The sequence below is a fragment of the Carcharhinus amblyrhynchos genome, chromosome 1 (assembly GCF_965287045.1).
Source record: "Carcharhinus amblyrhynchos chromosome 1, sCarAmb.v2.hapA, whole genome shotgun sequence".
Taxonomy (NCBI): Eukaryota; Metazoa; Chordata; class Chondrichthyes; order Carcharhiniformes; family Carcharhinidae; genus Carcharhinus; species Carcharhinus amblyrhynchos.
In genome coordinates, this window is record NC_137324.1 from 167,234,206 (window position 1) to 167,253,706 (window position 19,501).

The following is a 19,501-nucleotide window of genomic DNA, read 5'->3' on the forward strand; positions in this document are numbered from 1 at the left end:
TTCATGATAACAAATATTTACAGCAGCAAGACCTCTCGTTAAAAAAAGACTGCTGTTGACCTTAAATTGATCTTAATCCTACATTAGGTATCTTTATTCATGATAATTCTAAGTGATTTTTGGTGAAAAATCTAATGATCTTTACTTAAACTTCACAGAGTGGCAACATACTTGCTTGACGTTGAAATCTGTGCAAGAAAGAAAAAATCTAATTTATTCACTGCCAACAAGTGGTGGGAAGACACTGGTTGCTGAGATTTTGATCATGCAGGAACTCCTGTGTAGGAAGAATGATGTTCTGTTTGTTTTACCATATGTAGCTCTTGTCCAGGAAAAGGTGAGAAAATGTGTTAATTAACTAAAGATGCAGTTCTGTAAGTTAATGCTGCACTCTAAAATATCACAGAGGAAATCTTCGAGAATTGATCTTTAAGAAATCTATTCATTGGTGCATCAGACTTAGTTATCCCACAAATTCTGTATTCACAGCTTTCTAACAGAATATTCTAATGCAAGTGTCAATCAGTGGGTACCAGGTTCTTAAATCACTCCCTTGTCAGCAGTGGCTCAGTTGGCAACACTCACATTTCTGAGTCAGAAGGTTGTGAGTTTAAATCTCACTCCAGAGACTTGAGCACAAAATCAAGACTGACATTCCAAATGCACTGAGGGAGTGCTGCAGTGTCAGAGGTGACAGGAATTCCCATTGACAGCAGCAAGACCAGAGAATCCCACTGCTCGCAAACAACTCCTCTAGCTGGTGGGAAGCACGCAGCTGGGAGGCCGGAGAATCTCATCTGACATCTTTTGGGTGAGGTGTTAAACCGAGCCTCATCTGCTGTTGAAGATGGACATATTAGATCCCATAGCACTCCTTCGCAGAGGACTTGGGCAGCTATCCCTGGTGTCCTGGTCGATATTTATCCCTCAGTCAACATTATGAAATCAAATTATCTTGTCATTTTCACATTGCTGTTTGTGGGAACCCAAATAGATTGTCATATGTCTTACATTACCATAGGCATAACACTTCAAATTGGCTGTAAAACCCTTTGGGGTCCTGAGATTATGAAAGATGCTATATAAATGTAAGATATTTTACCTAGGCCAGTGGTTCTTACCAAAGCGCATTTAATTACAAATCTTGCATGAAAAAGTAGAAATGTACTTGGAATTATTCTGTAAAACTGTATAAATGTGATTATTAGCCTGTAGATTTTTATTCAATCAATTTGTCCTTGTGTACTTATAATTAAGGCACTGGTAAATTTATTTGTCCTTCAGGCAACACAAGTACCATTGGGTTCACATTAACTGCTTCAATTAAGATGTCTTTTAAAATATCAATCTCAGATTGTTACGCCTAGAGTGCAGTGCAGAGCTGGTAGTTGTGTACTGTGTTTGCCTTTCTGAGTTATGCTGCTGGTTTTGTGTTACACCCCACATACATCCACAGAACCCCCAATTATTACATTTCAATGTCAGGGAAAATGAAATTTAATAATCTCCCAGATGTTCCATGCCTTTGCACTGATTTGCACTTACACTTCGAGAAGTTCCAGTGTTGACCTTGGTTCTCTTGGTTTTAGCGCAATCAGGAATTATGTAAGTTGTATCCAAAATCCCTACTACTGTGAATAGCAATATAATATCAGAGTAAGACAATGTATGTGTGACTATATTTGACAGAATATCATAGTGGTATACAAAACATGCATACCAAAATTCCTCTTCATACATTGTGTACTCACATACTATAGATGTGATAGGTTCACCAAAAATGATATACAGGGGACTGAGGGGACACATTTTTGTGTTGATCTACTAGGCAAGAGTCTCTAGCTCAAATATCAATCATGAGGGACTCAGTAGAATCCCTACAGTGCATAAGGAAGCCATTCAATATATGAGTTTGCACTGACTAAAACAACTTGTACACCCTAAGAAATTCACACATACCAGAGAGGTTGACTATGGACTGACATTACTGGTCTTCTTAGATAAATGCATCGACTACTGAACCAGTGTACTTCAGCAGAGCAAATTGAATGAATGACAATTGGGGAAAAGCTTGTTGTATTTGATAACTTTAAAGCAATAATTAGCAAAACATTTTTGTTTGTTCCCTTTAGGTGCGAGGACTTTCATCTTTTGGAATAGAATTTGATTTCTTGGTGGAAGAATATGCTGGAAGCAAAGGCAAGTTCCCTCCAATCAAGCGTAGAGTGAAGAAATCTCTGTACATTGCCACCATTGAGAAGGCCCATAGTTTGGTGAATTCCCTAATAGAAACAGAAAGAATTAATAGTTTGGGACTTGTTGTAGTAGATGAGGTAAGCTTATCGACTGTTGCCATATTGATTATCCGGTTAATTCATTTTGTCCATAGAATCAAAAAAAAGTTGAAATTACAATGTAGACTCGACAACCAGCACATTGAAACAGCAATAAAGTGAGTGGATGGATGCAAATTCAAAGCCCCTTTGACAGACTCTTATTCTTATCTGTACTCCAGAGAGAAGCAGAAACAGAGACAAGCTTTCTTCAAAGAACTGATAGAAGTTTACAAAATGTTGAGAGGAATAGATAGGGTGGACTCTCAGAGGCTATTTCCCCGGGTTGAAATGGTTGCTACGAGAGGACACAGATTTAAGGTGCAAGGAGGGAAGTTCAGAAGTGATGTTAGGGGTAAGTTTTTCACTCAGAGGGTGGTGAGTGAATGGAATCGGCTGCCGTCAGTGGTGGTGGAGGCGAACTCGCTGAGGTCTTTTAAAAGACTTCTGGATGAGTATATGGGGTTTAATGAGATTGAGGGTTATAGATAGGTCTGTAGGTTGGTAGGTGTTGATGTGATCGGCGCAACTCGTGGGCCGAAGGGCCTGTTTGTGCTGTAGTGTTCTATGTTCTATGTTCTAAAAGGAAGCGGGATAGTTAATGGTGTCTTTACTAGTCTCTCACACAAAGCTGCATGCAAGCTTCTTGGCAACTAAATCTCTAAGTTTGGTTGTGACAGGAGACTTTTACAAGTAGTTTACGAGGACTCCAGTTAAAAGTCAAAATACGCAAGTCTATTTTAATATATGCAAGATAGAATGGGGCAGGATCTTGCTTCTACCACAGTCTGTTTATCATTTTCCCCAGCTGCAATGGATACAGAAGATGGGAAACCTTTGGTGGGGAGGGGCAGAGAAGGGTAAAAGATTAAATTTAGCGCGGGATTTTCTGGCCCCCCTCCTTCCAGTGGGTCTTCCAGTCCCACCAAAGTCGGTCCTCCACAGCGGATCTGCTGACAGCAAGGCAGAAGAGCCACATTAAAAACCTGGAGACTTTTGCATGACCAGAAGATTAAACCAAGAGCCAGGTAATCTCCTAATCAATCCTGGCCCTAGAATTTTAAAATTATGGCCTCGTCAGAATAGCAACCCTGATTAATTCCTTGAGTTCAAAGAAATGTGTAATTCATCAAAGATGTCTGGGTTAGGAGGATTGGCAGTGCTAAATTGCCTCTTAGTGTCAGGGACAATAGCAGGGTAAATACATGGGGTTACAGATACATGGCCTGGTTGGGATTGTGGTCAGTGTAGGCTCGATGGGTTGAGTGGCCTCTTTCTGTGGGGATTCTATGACTATGGGGAAGAAGAAGGCAAATTCTAATTATTTGACTATTTCTCCCTTTAAAGATAATATCTAGCTTTCATATTTTAAAAATCCCTATCTTCCTATTAAATTACTATTTTATAGGTTCGTGTTTAAGCATTAATAATGGAAACTGCTGAGTTGTATTTTTTGTATTGTGGTTACATCCTCCTTGATGGTGCTGATAGGAAATTGGTGGGGAATGAAAGTTCTCGGGACTTTTTTTAACTGAACTGCAGTAACTTCAGAGCTTTGCTGCAAACCACACAAATATAATTAGGCTGAGATTCTGCAGGGGTAATGGTGATGGATCAGGAGAAGCTCCGAGGAAATAAACCCCACAAAAACATCCAACATAGAAGCAGATCATTTGGCCACACCACTCTATAATAATGTATATCTTCCATTTGAACAAAATAGCATTGTAGAATCCCTACAGTGCAGAAGGAGCCATTCAGCCCATCAAATCTGCAACAACCACAATCCCATCCAGACCCTATCCCCATAACCCCATGTGTTTACCCTAGCTAGTCCCCCTGACATTAAGGGGCAATTTAGCATGGCCAATCCACCTAACCTGCACATCTTTGGACTGTGGGAGGAAACTGGAGCACCCGGAGGAAACCCACGCAGACACGGGGAGAACATGCAGACTCCACACAGACAGTGACCATAGCCAGGAGTCAAATTCCGTGTTTCTGGTGCTGTGAGGCAGCAGTGCTAACCACTGTCACCGTGCCACCCCAGTCCAAAGAGTCCAAATCACAACTCCCCACCTTGTTATCATATTATTTAATCATCTTTTCTTTATTCAGTCTATCCCAAATATTGTTTCTAGTTCAGTCATTAATCCGGGGATTAATCGCACAGCCTCATAAGCCGGAATTTTCCAGCCCCTCCTGCCGGTGGGATTTTCCAGTCTTGCCAAAGTCAGTGGTCATTTAAATGGTTTGCCATGTCTGTCATGGGAGGGACCCCCTAACATAGGACTGGAAAATCCCAGGCAGTTTCTCTTTCCCGCTGTTCTAAACCTATGAGATTTAATTTTGACAATTTTACAGCCCTGAACCCTGTCTTCGAATGTATTCCACTTGCCCCTGACTACAATTCTTAGAGATTTATGTTGGCTCCTGATTGCCGCAACATTTACCAACCACTGATTCCAAAATTCCCATCCTTATCAACAGATCTTCTCCAGTCTTACCCCTTCTCTACTCAGGCCAAGCTCATCATTCCTAGCCACTGTTGTATTCACTTCATTGTTGATAACAGTTGTTTGAACAAGATGGACAATACGAGACATCCATTGTCCATGTGACTCTGTTCCACTCTGTCACTTTTTAAAATTCTTTCATGGAATGTGAGCATTTGTTGCCCATGCTTAATTTCCCATTTCACAGGGTGGTTAAAAATCAACCACGTTGTTGTGGAAGGTTGGAGTTGCATGTAGGCCAGACCAGGTGAGAAGGACATGGGTGAATCAGATGGGTTTTTATAGCAAACAATGATCATGTCATGGTCTCTTTACTGAAACAAGCTTTATATTTCCAGATTTATTAATTGAATTTAAATTCCACCAGTTGCCACGGTGGGATTTGAACCCACGTCCCTAGGGCATTAGTCAGGGCATCTAGATTGCTAGTTCAGTGACCTTACCACTACGCCGCCATCTCCCTTTGTCACATCAAGAGCTTTGATTTTTCCCATCCACCAACGTTCATGTGATCTCTTGAGAAAGACTTCCTGGGTCATCAGCCCTCTGTCTCTTGTCTTTTTAAAGATGTTCTTAACACCAATCTTTTATTCATGTATTAATTCTATTCATGTATTTGTCTTGACAAATACATGAATAGGGTGGGAATAGAGGGATATGGTTGCCAGAAGCATCGTGGTTTTAGTTAAGTTGGGCAGTGTGGTCGGCGCAGGCTTGGAGGGCCGAAGGCCTGTTCCTGTACTGTAATTTTCTTTGTTCTTGTTCAATTCATTCAACAATGATGTGTCACTAATGCATGATGTCTGGTTTTCCCCCTTTCTGAAATATCTTAGATCATTATTTTCCTCACTTCTACTTTCCAATAATGTTGTGTAATTGCTTTTCTTTCTAATGTAGCTGCACATGCTCGGTGAAGGAAGCCGCGGAGCTACATTAGAGATGGCATTGTCTAAAATCCTCTACACAAGTAGTAAGTAATACCAATACTTGCACTTTGGAGCATTTTTATGTTTTAATTTGTTCATACCTCCTTGAGTTCATGACCATTCCCTCCATTTAGCCTTTTGGTCACTGCCCAACTTAACTAAAACCACGATGCTTCTGGCAACCATATCCCTCTATTCCCACCCTATTCATGTATTTGTCAAGACAAATACATGAATAGAATTAATACATTTGTTGAATATATGACATCCAAATCTGTCACAAACAACATATGCGACATGTTTTTTGAATTTGGCTGAAGCTGTTAAAGATTAATAACCTGATCAAGATGTGTCACTACGAGACACGTTGATGACAGTTAGGATACAAGTTAAAAGTGAGGGATGGGAAGTTTAGGGAGGATTTGAAGAAAAACATTTTTACTCAGAGGGTGGTAACAGTCTGGAATGCACTGCCTAGGAGGGTGGTGGAGGCGGGGTGCCTCATATCCTTTAAAAAGTACCTGAATGAGTACTTGGCATGCCATAACATTCAAGGCAATGGGCTAAGTACTGGCAAGTGGGATTAGGTGAGCAGGTCAGGGCATTTCATGCACCAGTGCAGACTCGATGGGCCGAAGGCCTCTTCTGCACTGTAGTATTCTGTGATTCTGTGACAAAAAAGAATTTTGCCTCCAGTTTTTTCTCCTGAGATGGTCTGGAATAAAGAATATGTTGTGAGAGGGGGATATTCTCATTTTTAACACGCTCAGGCACCACCTATTAAATTCTTCTGCAATTTTAAATTTTTACTATAATCTTTGTCCCACTTATAATCACACTGTTAATAGCAACCAATGGCTGTTAGCCCTTCCTCAACCCCTCCTGATGGATGGGTGATTCCATTGTTATGCTTCAGTTCACTTTATGACCTGATTGACATTACCAAGAACCATCCATTTAAAAGATTGATGCAGAAGTTGTGCCTACACTTCGGATCCAAATTTAAGTACTCAGAGTGACACAGTAATGCTGAAAGTTTCAAGAAGGAACTGAACAGATTTCCTTCTCAAAAGGACTTCAGTGAACCAGTTAGGCTTTCATAAAAAAAAATCACTGTTGCCATTAGTGAAGTTAGTTGATTGCAGAAGCATGGTGTATTTAAAAATGATGAAAATAGAAAATGTTGTTACTCAAAAATAAAAAGAACTTGCAATTTTTCTTATACAAACCAGTAATCTCATTAAGGCATCATGCAGGGAAGTCCACAGTGACAGATTACACACTTAAGGGCAGGATTTTCCGCTGTGCTCACTCCATGACTGAAAACTCCACCCGAGGTCAACGGACCCTTGCATTTTTGATTTGATTTATTATTGTCACTTGTATAAGCATACATTGAAAAGTTTTGTTTCTTGCATGCTACACAGACAAAGCATACCATTCATAGAGAAGAAAATGAGAGAGTGCAGAACATAGAGCTATAGTCATAGTTAAGGTGTACAGAAAGATCACCTTATTGTGAGATAGGTCCATTTAAAAGTCTGATGGATGCAGCAAAGAAGAAGTTGTTCTGAGGAGGAATTTCTTCAGCCAGAGAGTGGTGAATCTGTGGAACACTTTGCTGCAGAAGGCTGCGGAGGCCAGGTCATTGAGTGTCTTTAAGACAGAGATAGATAGATTCTTGATTAATAAGGAGATCAGGAGTTATGCGGAAAAAGCAAGAGAATGGGGATGAGATAAAAAAGCAGCCATGACTGAATGGCAGAGCAGACTCGATGGGCTGAGTGGCCTAATTCTGCTTCTGTCTTATGGTCCTTGAGTCATACATGACCTCAGACTTTTGTATCATTTTTCCGATGAAAGAAGGCAGAAGAGAGAGTGTTCCTATCCCACCCACTGCAGTTCCAGTGGTGGGCAGGATGGGAAAATTCCGCCCAAAGTGTTTATCGTTAGTAACCAGCTCACGCCCACAATTGAATTAAGAGACTATTTGATGACAAAAGCTAGTTGATTCAGTTTCAAAGGTAGCTGCTGCTGACATATTTCATTATATTCAACATTTTCTGCCCCCATTTCTAGAAAACACACAAATCATTGGAATGAGTGCAACCCTGAATAACGTGAGTGATTTGCAGCACTTTCTGCGGGCAGAACATTACACCAGTAACTTTCGACCTGTAAGTAAGATGAAAAACAATAAAACCGCATCTGTATTTAAATTACAATTGGTCATACAATCTGTTGCTGATTTAGACGTTGTATTTCCATTTCCCTTGTCCTGATTTATTTTTTATGTCTATGTAAACAGTTAATATTTAACTGCTATGTTTGCTTGAGATAACTTGGAGATAACAAATATTAGTTGAGATATTTTGTTAAAGATACGTGCTTTTGTTAAGTTCCAAATGAACTCCGTAGAACACATCTTAATTCCCTTGTCTTTGTAATCAGATCATAAGAGCATAAGATATAGGAGCAGAATTAGGCCATTTGACCAATCGAGTCTCCTCTGCCAATCAATCATGGCTGACATGATTCTCATCTTCATTCTCCTGCCTTCTCCCCATAACTGTTGATTCCCTTATTGATCAAGAACCTACCTATCTCTGTCTTAAAGACGCTCAATGAGCTGGCCTCCACAGCCCTCTGTGGCAATGAGTTCCACAGATTCACCACCCACGGGCTGAAGAAATTCCTCCTCATCTCAGTTTTAAAGGAGCGTCCCTTCACTCTGAGATTGCGCCCTCAAGTTCTAGTCTCTCCCCTTAGTGGAAACATCATCTCCAAATCCACTCTATCTAGGCATCTCAGTATTCTGTAAGTTTCAATTAGATCCTCCCTCATCTTTCTAATCTTCTAATTGTGTGCTTGTAATAGCTTATAACTAGTAAAGAAAGAATTTAAAACTTGGATCCGTGTAGGCAATGCACAAGTACGAAAACAAAAAGGAAAAATGGGAAATAAATAATGACAATGTATGAATGCTGTGAGGATGAGACAAAACCAAGGATCATTAAAATCATTTTGTTTCTTCAATTTAATGACTTTCAGGTTCTATTTTTAATATTAAAACAGGAGGAAATCATTGGGAAATTTGCAGAGTTATCAGTATTTATTTGTCGATAAATCACAAAATGGAATTTACTGTTGGAGTGAATAGAAATGCAAAAACACTAAGCTTGTTACATAAATAGCACAGGTGATTGGTGAGGCTGTAAGAACATAAGAAATAGGAGCAGGAGTAGGCCATCTAGCCCTTCGAGCCTGCCCCACCATTCAATAAGATCATGGCTGATCTGAAGTGGATCAGTTCCACTTTCTCCCCATAACCCTTATCCCCTAGTCTATCAAAAACCTATCCACCCGTGACTTAAACATATTTAGCGAGGTAACCTCCACCACTTCAATGGGCAGAGAATTCCAGAGATTCACCACCCTTTAGTGAAGAAGTTCCTCCTCAACTCTGATCTAAACTGCACCCCCCTAATCTTGAGGCTGTGCCCTGTAGTCCTGCTATCCTTTCTAAGCAGGAAGAATCTCTCTACCTCGTAATAATTACAAGCTAAGGAGTTTTTTGTTGCATGTAATACACTGAATTATCTGTTGAGCCTTTAATAACTTCATGTTGGCAAAAAATCCAGAATTACCCCCTTGTGTAGAAGTCTCGAGCTTCTTAACTTCATCTACCTATAGACCCATCAGCCTTGATGCTGCTGTTCCTCAGTTTGCGTTTCAGCTGCAATTTAAAATTTGCTGCCGGGAAGATCACTGCTATGCCATTTCTTATCCTAATGAAAACCATATCTCAAGATGTATGTGCATCATATTTATGACTTCATCCTGCACACTGTGTTACAGCATCCAGTATACACAATGACATCAAGGATGTGGTACGCATGCATTTGGATCTGATCCCCATCAAATACAATAGCAGAATTCATTTCTTAAAAATATTAAATAGCAATAGGTTTTCACTCACTCACTTACAGACAAAATAATCAAGAATCCAAACAGAAAGTGTTGGATTGGGATCAGGAAATAGGTTGATGATTAGCAGAGCCAGACTTTAATGATCTTGATCCGTAATAACACAGATTATTGCTTTCTTCAACAGTCAAGCTAAGCTTTGTTGTTTGGATATTCTGATAATAGTTAAAGAATGACATGGGCAGTTAATGAAAGTCTAAGCTTGTTTCGTAACTGAATATGAGAAATCAACCGGTTTGAGGATCCCTGAAGGTGTAAAGTTTGACTTCCAAAAAGCAATGAAAAGTAAAATGGAACAATTACAGTGAAATAATCTCATCAAATGGTTCAATTAGATGGTTTGATTTTACTTTCGGAAGTGTTGTTCTGCCAACACCCAGCTGCCAGGATGCTTTATTCAGTTTCAGAGTATAGGAAATAGGAGTAGGAGAAGGTCATTCAGTCCCTTGAGACTGCTTCGCCATTCAACAAGATCATGGCTTATCTATTTCAATGCCGTTTTCCTGCACTGTGCCCATGTGCATTCATAAAATCTAGAAATCTATTGATCTGCCTTGAATATACTCAATGACGGAGACTTCATGGTCCTCTTGGGTAGAGAGTTCCAAAGATTCATTACCTTCTGAGTAAAGAAATTTCTCCTCATCTCGGTCCTAAATGGCCTACCTCTTATCCTGACGTCACGTCCCAGTTTCCCAATCCCACCCAGCCAAGAGGAACATCCTTCCTGCATCTACCCTTTCAAGCTCTGTAAGAAATTTGTATGCTTCAATGAGTTCACCTCTCATTCTTCTAAACACTGGAGAATACTTTCTCTCAAAGGACAATCCTACGTTTTCAGGAATCAGTCTGGTGAACTGTCGTTACTCTCCCTCTATGCAAGTATCATCTTCCTTTGGTAAGGAGACCAAAACTGTACATAATAGTCCAGATGCATCCAGGTACACAGTGCGCCAAGGTTCTGTGTAGTTGCAGCTATATTTCTTTACTGCTGTACTCAAATTGTCTTGCAATGAAGATCAACATACTATTTGCCTTCCTAATAGCTTGCTGCATCTGCATGTTAACTTTCAGTGACTTATGGACAAGGACACCCAAGTACCTTTGAAATCATCACACCCCAATCTCTCACCACTTAAAAATTATCCTGCACTTCTATTTTTCCTATCAAAGTGGAAAACTTCACATTTTTCCATGTTATATTCAGTTTCCCACAATCTTGCTCACTCACTTAGCCTGTTCAAGACTTATTGAAGCCTTTTTGCATCTTTCTCACAACTCACATTCCCATCTAGTTTTGTGCATCAGCAAACTTGGAAATATTACATTTCCTCCCCAGTCTGAATAATTGAGATAGATTGTGAATAGTTGGGGCCCAAACACTGATCTGTGCAGTACAACACTAGCTAAAGCCTGCCAAACTGAGAATGGCTCATTTATTCCTACTCTGTTTTCTCACTGTTAAATAATTTTCAATGCGTGTCAGTATATTATTCCCAATCCCGCATGCTCCAATTTTGCTTGCTGACTTCTGTGTGAGACCTTCTTGAAAATTTTCTGAAAATCCAATACACCACATCCACCGGTTCCCCACAATTTATTCTGCTAGTTACATTCTCAAAAAAAGCCACGATTTTTATTGTTCATAGATCCATGCTAGCTACGATTATTTTCCGATTGTGCAGTTATCACATCTTTAATAATAGGTTCTAGCATTTTCCCTAGTACTGATGTTCATGTCTGGCAACATTATCAGTAAAAGATTAAACTTCTGATGCACTTAGATGCACAGCTGGTTCAGAGGGATGAAAATCTCCTTTGCTGTCTGCATAGGCCCTTTGTGGCATTAGTTTGAACAGTCGCGGTCCAGTTCCCAGTGGGCAGAGACATATAACTTACAACAATTGCCAATCTCTCCCAGAGAGAAGTAGGAAATGAAAAATTGTCACATTGGTATGGCAGGGATCTGAGGCTGAGGCTGAAGCTGAAGCTGAAGCACGTTAGAGCAGAGTACACTTCAGAATCATAGAGTGCCTATTGTGTTGAAAGATGCTATTCAGCCCATCAAGCCTGCACCAACAACAATCCCACCTAGTCCCTATCTCTGTAACCACACGTATTTACCCTGCTAATCCCCCTGACATTAAGGGGCAATTTACCATGGCCAATGCACTAACCTGCATATCTTTATGACTGTGGGAGAAAACTGGTGCATCCAGAGGAAACCCACGCAGACATTGGGAGAATATGCAGACTCTGCATAGACAGTGACCCAATCCAGAATTGAACCCGGGTCCCTGGCGCTGTGACCGTGCTTGCCACCATGCCACCCAGAAGCCTGACAATGTTTCTGGCTGTGTTATGTTTGACCTGAGTGCTTGAAACTGATGGTTGAAATGGTGAAAAGTTTATTTCGCTATCACTAGTATCTCTCCCTCGATAGACAGGGGATTAAAAACCTCTGGCATAAGTGTGTTTAGACAGTAACACTTTTATTTCTGAACTATACTAAAATTATTTTTTCTAGGTTCAGTTAAAAGAATTTGTCAAAATTCACAATAGCATTTATGAAGTAGACAACAAAGCAGAAGACTATTTCGCATTTTCCCGGGTATTAAGTTACAAGGTACAGTACAATGTTAAATGATTCATCTTTCAAAAGGGAGAGTGTCCAGTTTAACCTCAGTTCTAAAGTAAACTTGTTTCTGCAGTCCCAGGAATATTACTGTTGCATGCAATACTACTAAACAAATATAGTTTTGCCATCTCTGGCCTGAGAGATCAAGTTTGTAACCACTTACAGAAGTGCATATTTCATATGATGCAGCTTTTGAATAGCTGCTGGGTATCTGCCAGTGCCACTGGGTAGCCTAAAGAAGTGTAAGATATATCCAAATGCACACATTCCAGATTTGCTAGATTCTCCCTCATTGCTTAGTGATAAGGGTATGAATTTTATATACCCTCAGAGAACATGTTTCCTTGGGGGTGGTGGGGTTATAATAAATTTGTCAGGCACCCGTCCCACCACCTTGTTGCCCACCCCTGAGCTCACCCCCATTAAAGAAATGGTGGGTGGGTGCCAAAATCAGCAACCCATCTGCCATATTTAAGTAAGTACATTAGGATCAGTTGGCTTGATAACAAGCCTAATAATAAGCTGTCCATGCCATAAAAAGTTTGGCATGAGCATCCGGCAGGAGCAGGCAGCCCAATATGTTCTCTGAGATGGTTAAAGGGAAGGAAGAAAGGGAAAGTTTAAAGTTTTTACTTATCATTTATTAGTCACATGTCAGCTTACATTAACATTGTAATGAAGTTATTGTGAAAATCCCCTAGCCGCCACACTCCGGCGGCTGTTCGGGTTCACTCAGGGAGAATTTAGCATGGCCAGTACACCCTAACCAGCATGTCTTTTGGGATCACACTTCGGGGCTGGCCTTTGTCAATTGCCCCTAATGGTTGAACTTCTCCTTCCTTCCTACCCGCGCTGTCTCTTAAACCCAGCCTGTGTGTCGTCCCCCTCCCCACCCCTCCCAAAGTCCCCATTACCTCTCTCCCTAACCTACCCAAACATTCCTGACCCAAGATCCAGACTTACCTGCACAGGGATCCGTCTGCCACTTTTTAAGCAGTCCCGGCGGTGGCCACAGACACCTTTCTGGCAGTACTGAGACTGATAGAGCTGCTGTCCGAACAGATTGGCTGGCAGCTTCAAAGGGTGGGACTTCTGTCCTCATGAGGGGCAGAAGCCCACTTGGCCCTCAGGAATCAGCATGGAGCATGTCAACTCCATCACCACCATATTGTCCTGACCAAAAACTCAATTCATTTAATTAACTGGCAAGTGCATAAATAAATTTGTTCCTTTCATGTTTTTCACACTGTAAATTGCATATCCTGGAAATATAAGGTATTAATCATGTATAATTTATATACAAACTTAATTTGTCCAGACCATCAATTTTGATACTAATGTTAAAATGGAACTAGCATAAATAAACCTTAGAAACTATAATTATAGAAATGTAAGGAGAGAAAGGAGTTAAGTGACACCTCAAGGATAGGATGGCATTATTTGTTTTCATTTTGTTTTTCTCATAGTATTCAAGTAATATGGAGAAAATTGATCCGGATCACTTAATTGCCCTGGTGACTGAAGTTATTCCAAAGCATTCCTGTCTTGTGTTCTGTCCCACCAAAAAGAATTGTGAAAATGTGAGCAAGATGCTCTGCAAGTACTTAAGCAAGTATGTGAATAAAAGAAGGGACTTATGCCTTCATGAATTGAAGTTCTATTCAAAATAAGCAAATCAGTTTGGTTTTCTAACTCAGGTTAATGTTCATGCCTATTACAAAGGGATTTGCTTGTAACATTTTTATTCATTTTCAGCAAATAATTTTTTCTGTCAAGGTCAACATTTAAAGCTCATCTCTATTTGCCTTTGAGAAGGTGATGATAGACCTTCTTGTACATGCAGCTGACCATGTGATGAATACTGGTTGTTAGGGAATTCAAGAAATTTGACCCAGTGATGGAGTAACAGTAATGTATGTCCAAGTCAGGATGGTGTATTCAAGGCAAACTTGGAGTTGATGGTGTTCTATGATCCTGCTGCTCTTGTCTTTATAGGTGATAGAGGTTGCAAGTTTGAGAGGTAATGTACTAGAAGCATTAGTGACTGACTTCAGTGAATTCGATAGATGATGTCCACTGGATACACAATATACCAGCTTAGGGGTGATCTTATAGAGGTCTATAAAATAATGAGGGGCCTAGATAAGGTAGATAGTCAACATCCTTTTCCCAAAGGTAGGGGAGTCTAAAACTAGAGGGCGTAGGTGTAGGTGAGAGGGGGAAGATATGGAAGGTTCCAAAGGGGCAGTTTTTTCATTCAGATGGTGTGAGTATCTGGAACAAGCTGCTAGGGTAGTAGAGGCAGGTCAAATTTTGAGTTTCAAAAAGCATTTAGACAGTTACATGGATAAGATGGGTATAGAGTGATATGGGCCAAATACAGGCAATTGAGATTAGCTTAGTGGTAAAAACTGGGCAGCATGGACAAGTTGGGCCAAAGGGCCTGTTTCCATTCTGTAAACCTCTATGACTCTATGAAGGAGGGAGTGGATGTTTAAGCTGATGAATGAGATGCTGATTGACTGGATTGTTCTGTCCTGCCTGATGTCAAGCTTCTTGAATGCTTCTGCAACTTTACCCGTTCAGGGCAAATGGAAGTTATTCCATCACTCTCCTGACTGGGTCTTTGGGGAGTGGAGCTGAGCTAATTGACGCAGAATGCCCAACCCTGCAGTGGTAGCCACAGCATTTCAGTTATTGGTTCAGATCCCTTTATAAACAATGCTCTTTTTTCAGCACCTTTGTGTGTAAGTTTTATTAATTCAGTATGTTGCACTTTCAGTTAAAACCTCAGAATTTTTTAAAACTAAAGGAAGGCAAATGCAAATAAGTTGGCATAATAGTTTGTTATTTTCAAAATTAGCCAAAGCCCTCCTATCATTTTTGAAGGTCTGAGAATGCCAAAGGGTACTTTTATTATATCTTTAACCACATTCGCACAGTGGTTAGCACTGCTGCCTCACAGTGCCAGGGACCGGCCAGGAGTGGCAAGGGTGGGGTTTGGTGAGGGTGGGCTGGGTAAGATGCTCTTTCAGAGAGTTGGTGCAGACTCGATGGGCCAAATGCCCTCTTGCTGTACTATGTTAATTCTGTGGTTCCGTGTCAAATTTTGTAGCAAGTGGCCGCAGCTACTTTTGTACAACAGAAGGAAATTTTCCGGAAAGAAGAGTTCAAGAATTACTGGTGATGATGATATTAGCGAATTGGCCCTCGAAACTGTGGTTAACAACGTCAGATCAGTCATTAGGGGAACCGTGGTGTAGTAGTAATGTCACTGACTAGTAATCCAGAGACGGAGGTTAATGCTCTGTGAACCTAGATTCAAATCCCACCATGGCATAGCGGTTAGCACTGCTGCCTCACAACACCAGGGTCCTGGGTTCAATTGCGGCCTCAGGTCACTGTCTGTGTGGAGTTTGCACATTCTCCCCATGTCTGCATGGATTTCCTCTGGGTGCTGTGCTTTCCTCCCACTGTCCAAAAATGTGCGGGTTAGGTTGATTGGCCATGCTAAATTGACCCTAATGTCAGGGGGATTAGCAGGGTAAATATGTTGGGTTATAGGGAGATGGCCTGTGTGGGATTGTGCTCATTGCAGACTCAAGGGGCCAAATGACCTCCTTCTGCACTGTAGGGATTCTATAGTTCCAGTTCAACTTTCAGCTGGACACTCCCTTGTTCACGGAACCTGGCTGAAACTTAAGTTTAGCTTTCCAGAATCGTGATGTGCACAGGCAGACTTCATGTCTACATAAAATAAAGATCACATTGCATAAAGAATGAAATTATTGCAGGTAGGTTTTTGAAAATGTCCAGATGCTTCCAGGAATTCTTTTGGCATGTTTGACATTATGCCACAATCAAACTGCAATTCACCTGAAGCGATGTGAAATTATTTGTTCCAGAGGTCTCACGATACTTCTCCCTGGATTCCAATCAGGAAAGAAATCTCTTCAACTCTGAAATGATGGATTGAATGCGCCTTGATTTAATGTCTCATTTGAATGTAACATTACAATAGTTAATCTTTCCCATAGCAATTAGTGAGAATATAAGCGATAAACCTCACAAATAATCATTTTGATAAAAAACATTAAGCCAAAATGACATCAGGTTAATCACTTAATATAAAAATGACCTGGAATGATTCTGAGCCTAATCTAATCTGTTCTGAGTGATGATTATTATTGTTAAAACCATGAAAGGTTGGGTGAATAGAAACTGCTTATAGCTGTGAAGGTATCTAGAAACAAGGAACCATACATATAGGTTTTAAATGTTAGATTTCAAAAAGAGAGCAGGAGAACCTCTTTAAACAGAGTCGTGAGGCTGTAACATTCAGGCAGCAACTATGATTGGGATTTCTGGCCCCCGCGGTGTGTTTTCTGGTGACGGAGGTTGCTTTGTCATTGGCTGCCAGCATGACCTTCTGGCCCCTCCAAAGTCTACAGTGTTTTGTACATCTCACCCCGTCACAGGGGATTGCCTTCGGCAGGACCAGAAGATCCCACCAGTGAGAAGGGCTAGAAAATCGCGCCATCCATCAACATTTAGGAATAGATTGAATAAGGTGAAGAAGGAATAGAGGAATGAGGTGGGTAAGTGCGATTAGGACTATACTGTGCAGAGGATAAATGCCAAAATGGGCTTGTTAGGCCAATGGCCTGCTTCTGTCTCTAAGTTCTCGGTGTTTCAAACACAAATATGGTAGCGAGTGAAAAGCATCATTTAAGTGCTAAAATTAAGTTGTTACCTTAAAATCAGGAGGTCTTATGGCATTGTCATAGCAGAGCCAGAAACTCTTGATGGCCAAGGAATGTGCATTCATAACTCAGCTAAGCAGGTTGAATTTCAACTTGTAAATCCTTCCAACATATGTCAATGGATGGTGGTACGAGCAGGAGAGATTCCTGGTTAGGCATTGCTCCAGGCTACAACATGCATGTAAATTTGTATGTTGCCATAGCAACTCCAATTCATTGGCTGAACAGCCAGAGTGGACCAGATTGGTACCAACAACTGTTACAGTTGGGGTAGATTTTGGACCTGCCTCCTTGCCCCTGTCTGCGGTAGGGGTGCTGGAACTGTGGATCACGCCTGACTTTGAACAGAGACTTTTGGGATGCTGTCTAGTAGAAGATATTGAAATCATGCTCAGAATACACTCATATATTTATATTTAATCTTCTCAATAATCTGCTTTCTCCAGGTCATTCATAACCCTAAAACAGAAAGAAAAGACTATTCTTATTGAAGAATTGAAAAGCATTGGAAATGGTATCGTGTGCCCCATTTTACGGCAGACTATACCATATGGATTAGCTTACCACCACAGTGGGCTAACAAATGATGAACGAAAGCTTATAGAGGAGGCCTATTCTGAAGGGATACTCTGCTTACTTACTTGTACATCAACACTTGCTGCTGGTGTTAACCTACCAGCTCGGAGGTCAGTGCCAAATCGTTACGTACTATTGTGGAGAAAATGTGCTGCTTGATTAGATGGAAATTCCTGGGTTTTTCTCATGTTTACGCATTCATAATTTAAGGATTGCTTCATAAGGACATACCGCATTACCAGGTGGCCATTCTTGATACGTTGGGTTAAGACAATGGATACCAGAAGGCCATTCACAGGTATACAATATACCTGCAATAATCAAGGCATCTATTTTTATGCACTTTGCAACAGGATGCAATTTGTCCAGTAATGATAGTCTCTAGAGTGGAATAGATGGGTAATCCTCACTGTTCACGCTCACACGTGAAATATGACTAAATGGGTAAGGTATGAGAAGGCTTCTACTGACTGTGCCCCAATACAAGGTCAACTTATGGAGGGCAAGGTAATTTTTAAAAATACCTACAATAGATTCAGGCTTTCCTTCAGTATTTCCTTGAACTAAACTAACTTACTGTTGAGGGGGGAGGGGGGTGTTGTTGAAGGAGAATTTTAGTGAATAATAAAACCATTGATGAATCAAGTATATTTTTCACCTTGAGCACCTTATGTCAGCATGTGGCCATTATCAGACAATAATGCACAAGCCTACTGCAGAGCACTTTTGCTCCAACAATCAATTCCACATTCACCAGCATGATTTTTTTTTCCTCTTTCCATATCAGCCACCGTTTTGGCCTCTCTGGTTAAGATCCAATGCAGATTCTGCCAATTGGTTGGGGAAGTGGTTGGAAACCTGTAGCACTTCATTGTGGGAAGTCCAACCAAATCAGTCACTTAACTGGCCATCGTCAGGCCTTCCCCAGGATTTAGGACATCATGGGTGGATTTTCACCTACTGATCTTTTAATTGAAATACCATTTTGAATACTTTAGAATCTTTCAGTCATTGAGAGAAGCTTCCTGTAAAAGACTGAGTGAGGCATGACAAGGTTAGGAACACGGAGCCAGTTGCTTCTACCTCCAGTCTGGATATTCTAGCCGCATTAGAGTATGAAAATAGTGTGCTCAAACAGGAGGAAAGGATTGTTTCAAATCAAATAAAAACCTACAAATTGAACATTACAATGAATCATCACTGCTATTTTGGTGAGCCACCTGTGATGGAGAGTTATACAGGTACAGATATCAAATAATTTTAATATCAATTCTTGCTAACATTATCACAATGAGATGGATGATTGGAATGCAAATAATGTGCTGAATTATCATTGAGCACATCACATCTACTCTCCAAATTCATCCAAGTGTTAACTCAACAATCCTAAGTTTTAAATTTATTCATTAGTGTCACAAGTAGGCTTACATTAACACTGCAATTAAGTTACTGTGAAAATCCCCTTGTTGCCACACTCCAATGCCTGTTTGGGTACACTGAGGGAGAATTTATTATGGCCAATGCACCTAACCAGCATGTCTTTCGGAGTGTGGAAGGAAACGGAGCACCTGGAGGAAACCCACGCAGACACGGGGAGAATGTGCAGACTCCGCACAGACAGCGACTCAAACTGGGAATCGAACCCAGGTCCCTAGCACTGTGAGGCAACAGTGCTGACTACTGTGTTGCCCTTGGAGAAAGCTGTTTGAGCTTTTCACTGTCAGACATTCATTGAGATGATGAATTGCTAATAGTCCACGTT

The 19,501-nt window shown here is 40.7% G+C and overlaps 1 protein-coding gene across 2 annotated transcripts in view; it reads left to right on the plus strand.

The window, feature by feature from the left end:
* helq (helicase, POLQ like) overlaps positions 1-19,501 on the plus strand; it is a 46,461-nt gene that overhangs the window by 7,578 nt on the left and 19,382 nt on the right. For both annotated transcript variants that reach the window (XM_080195039.1, XM_080195041.1), the window contains 7 exons: positions 159-337; positions 2,133-2,333; positions 5,747-5,819; positions 7,855-7,952; positions 12,290-12,388; positions 13,867-14,012; positions 17,610-17,849. In XM_080195039.1, coding sequence (XP_080051165.1) covers positions 159-337; positions 2,133-2,333; positions 5,747-5,819; positions 7,855-7,952; positions 12,290-12,388; positions 13,867-14,012; positions 17,610-17,849 — 1,036 coding nt within the window. The remainder of the gene's footprint in view (positions 1-158; positions 338-2,132; positions 2,334-5,746; positions 5,820-7,854; positions 7,953-12,289; positions 12,389-13,866; positions 14,013-17,609; positions 17,850-19,501) is intronic.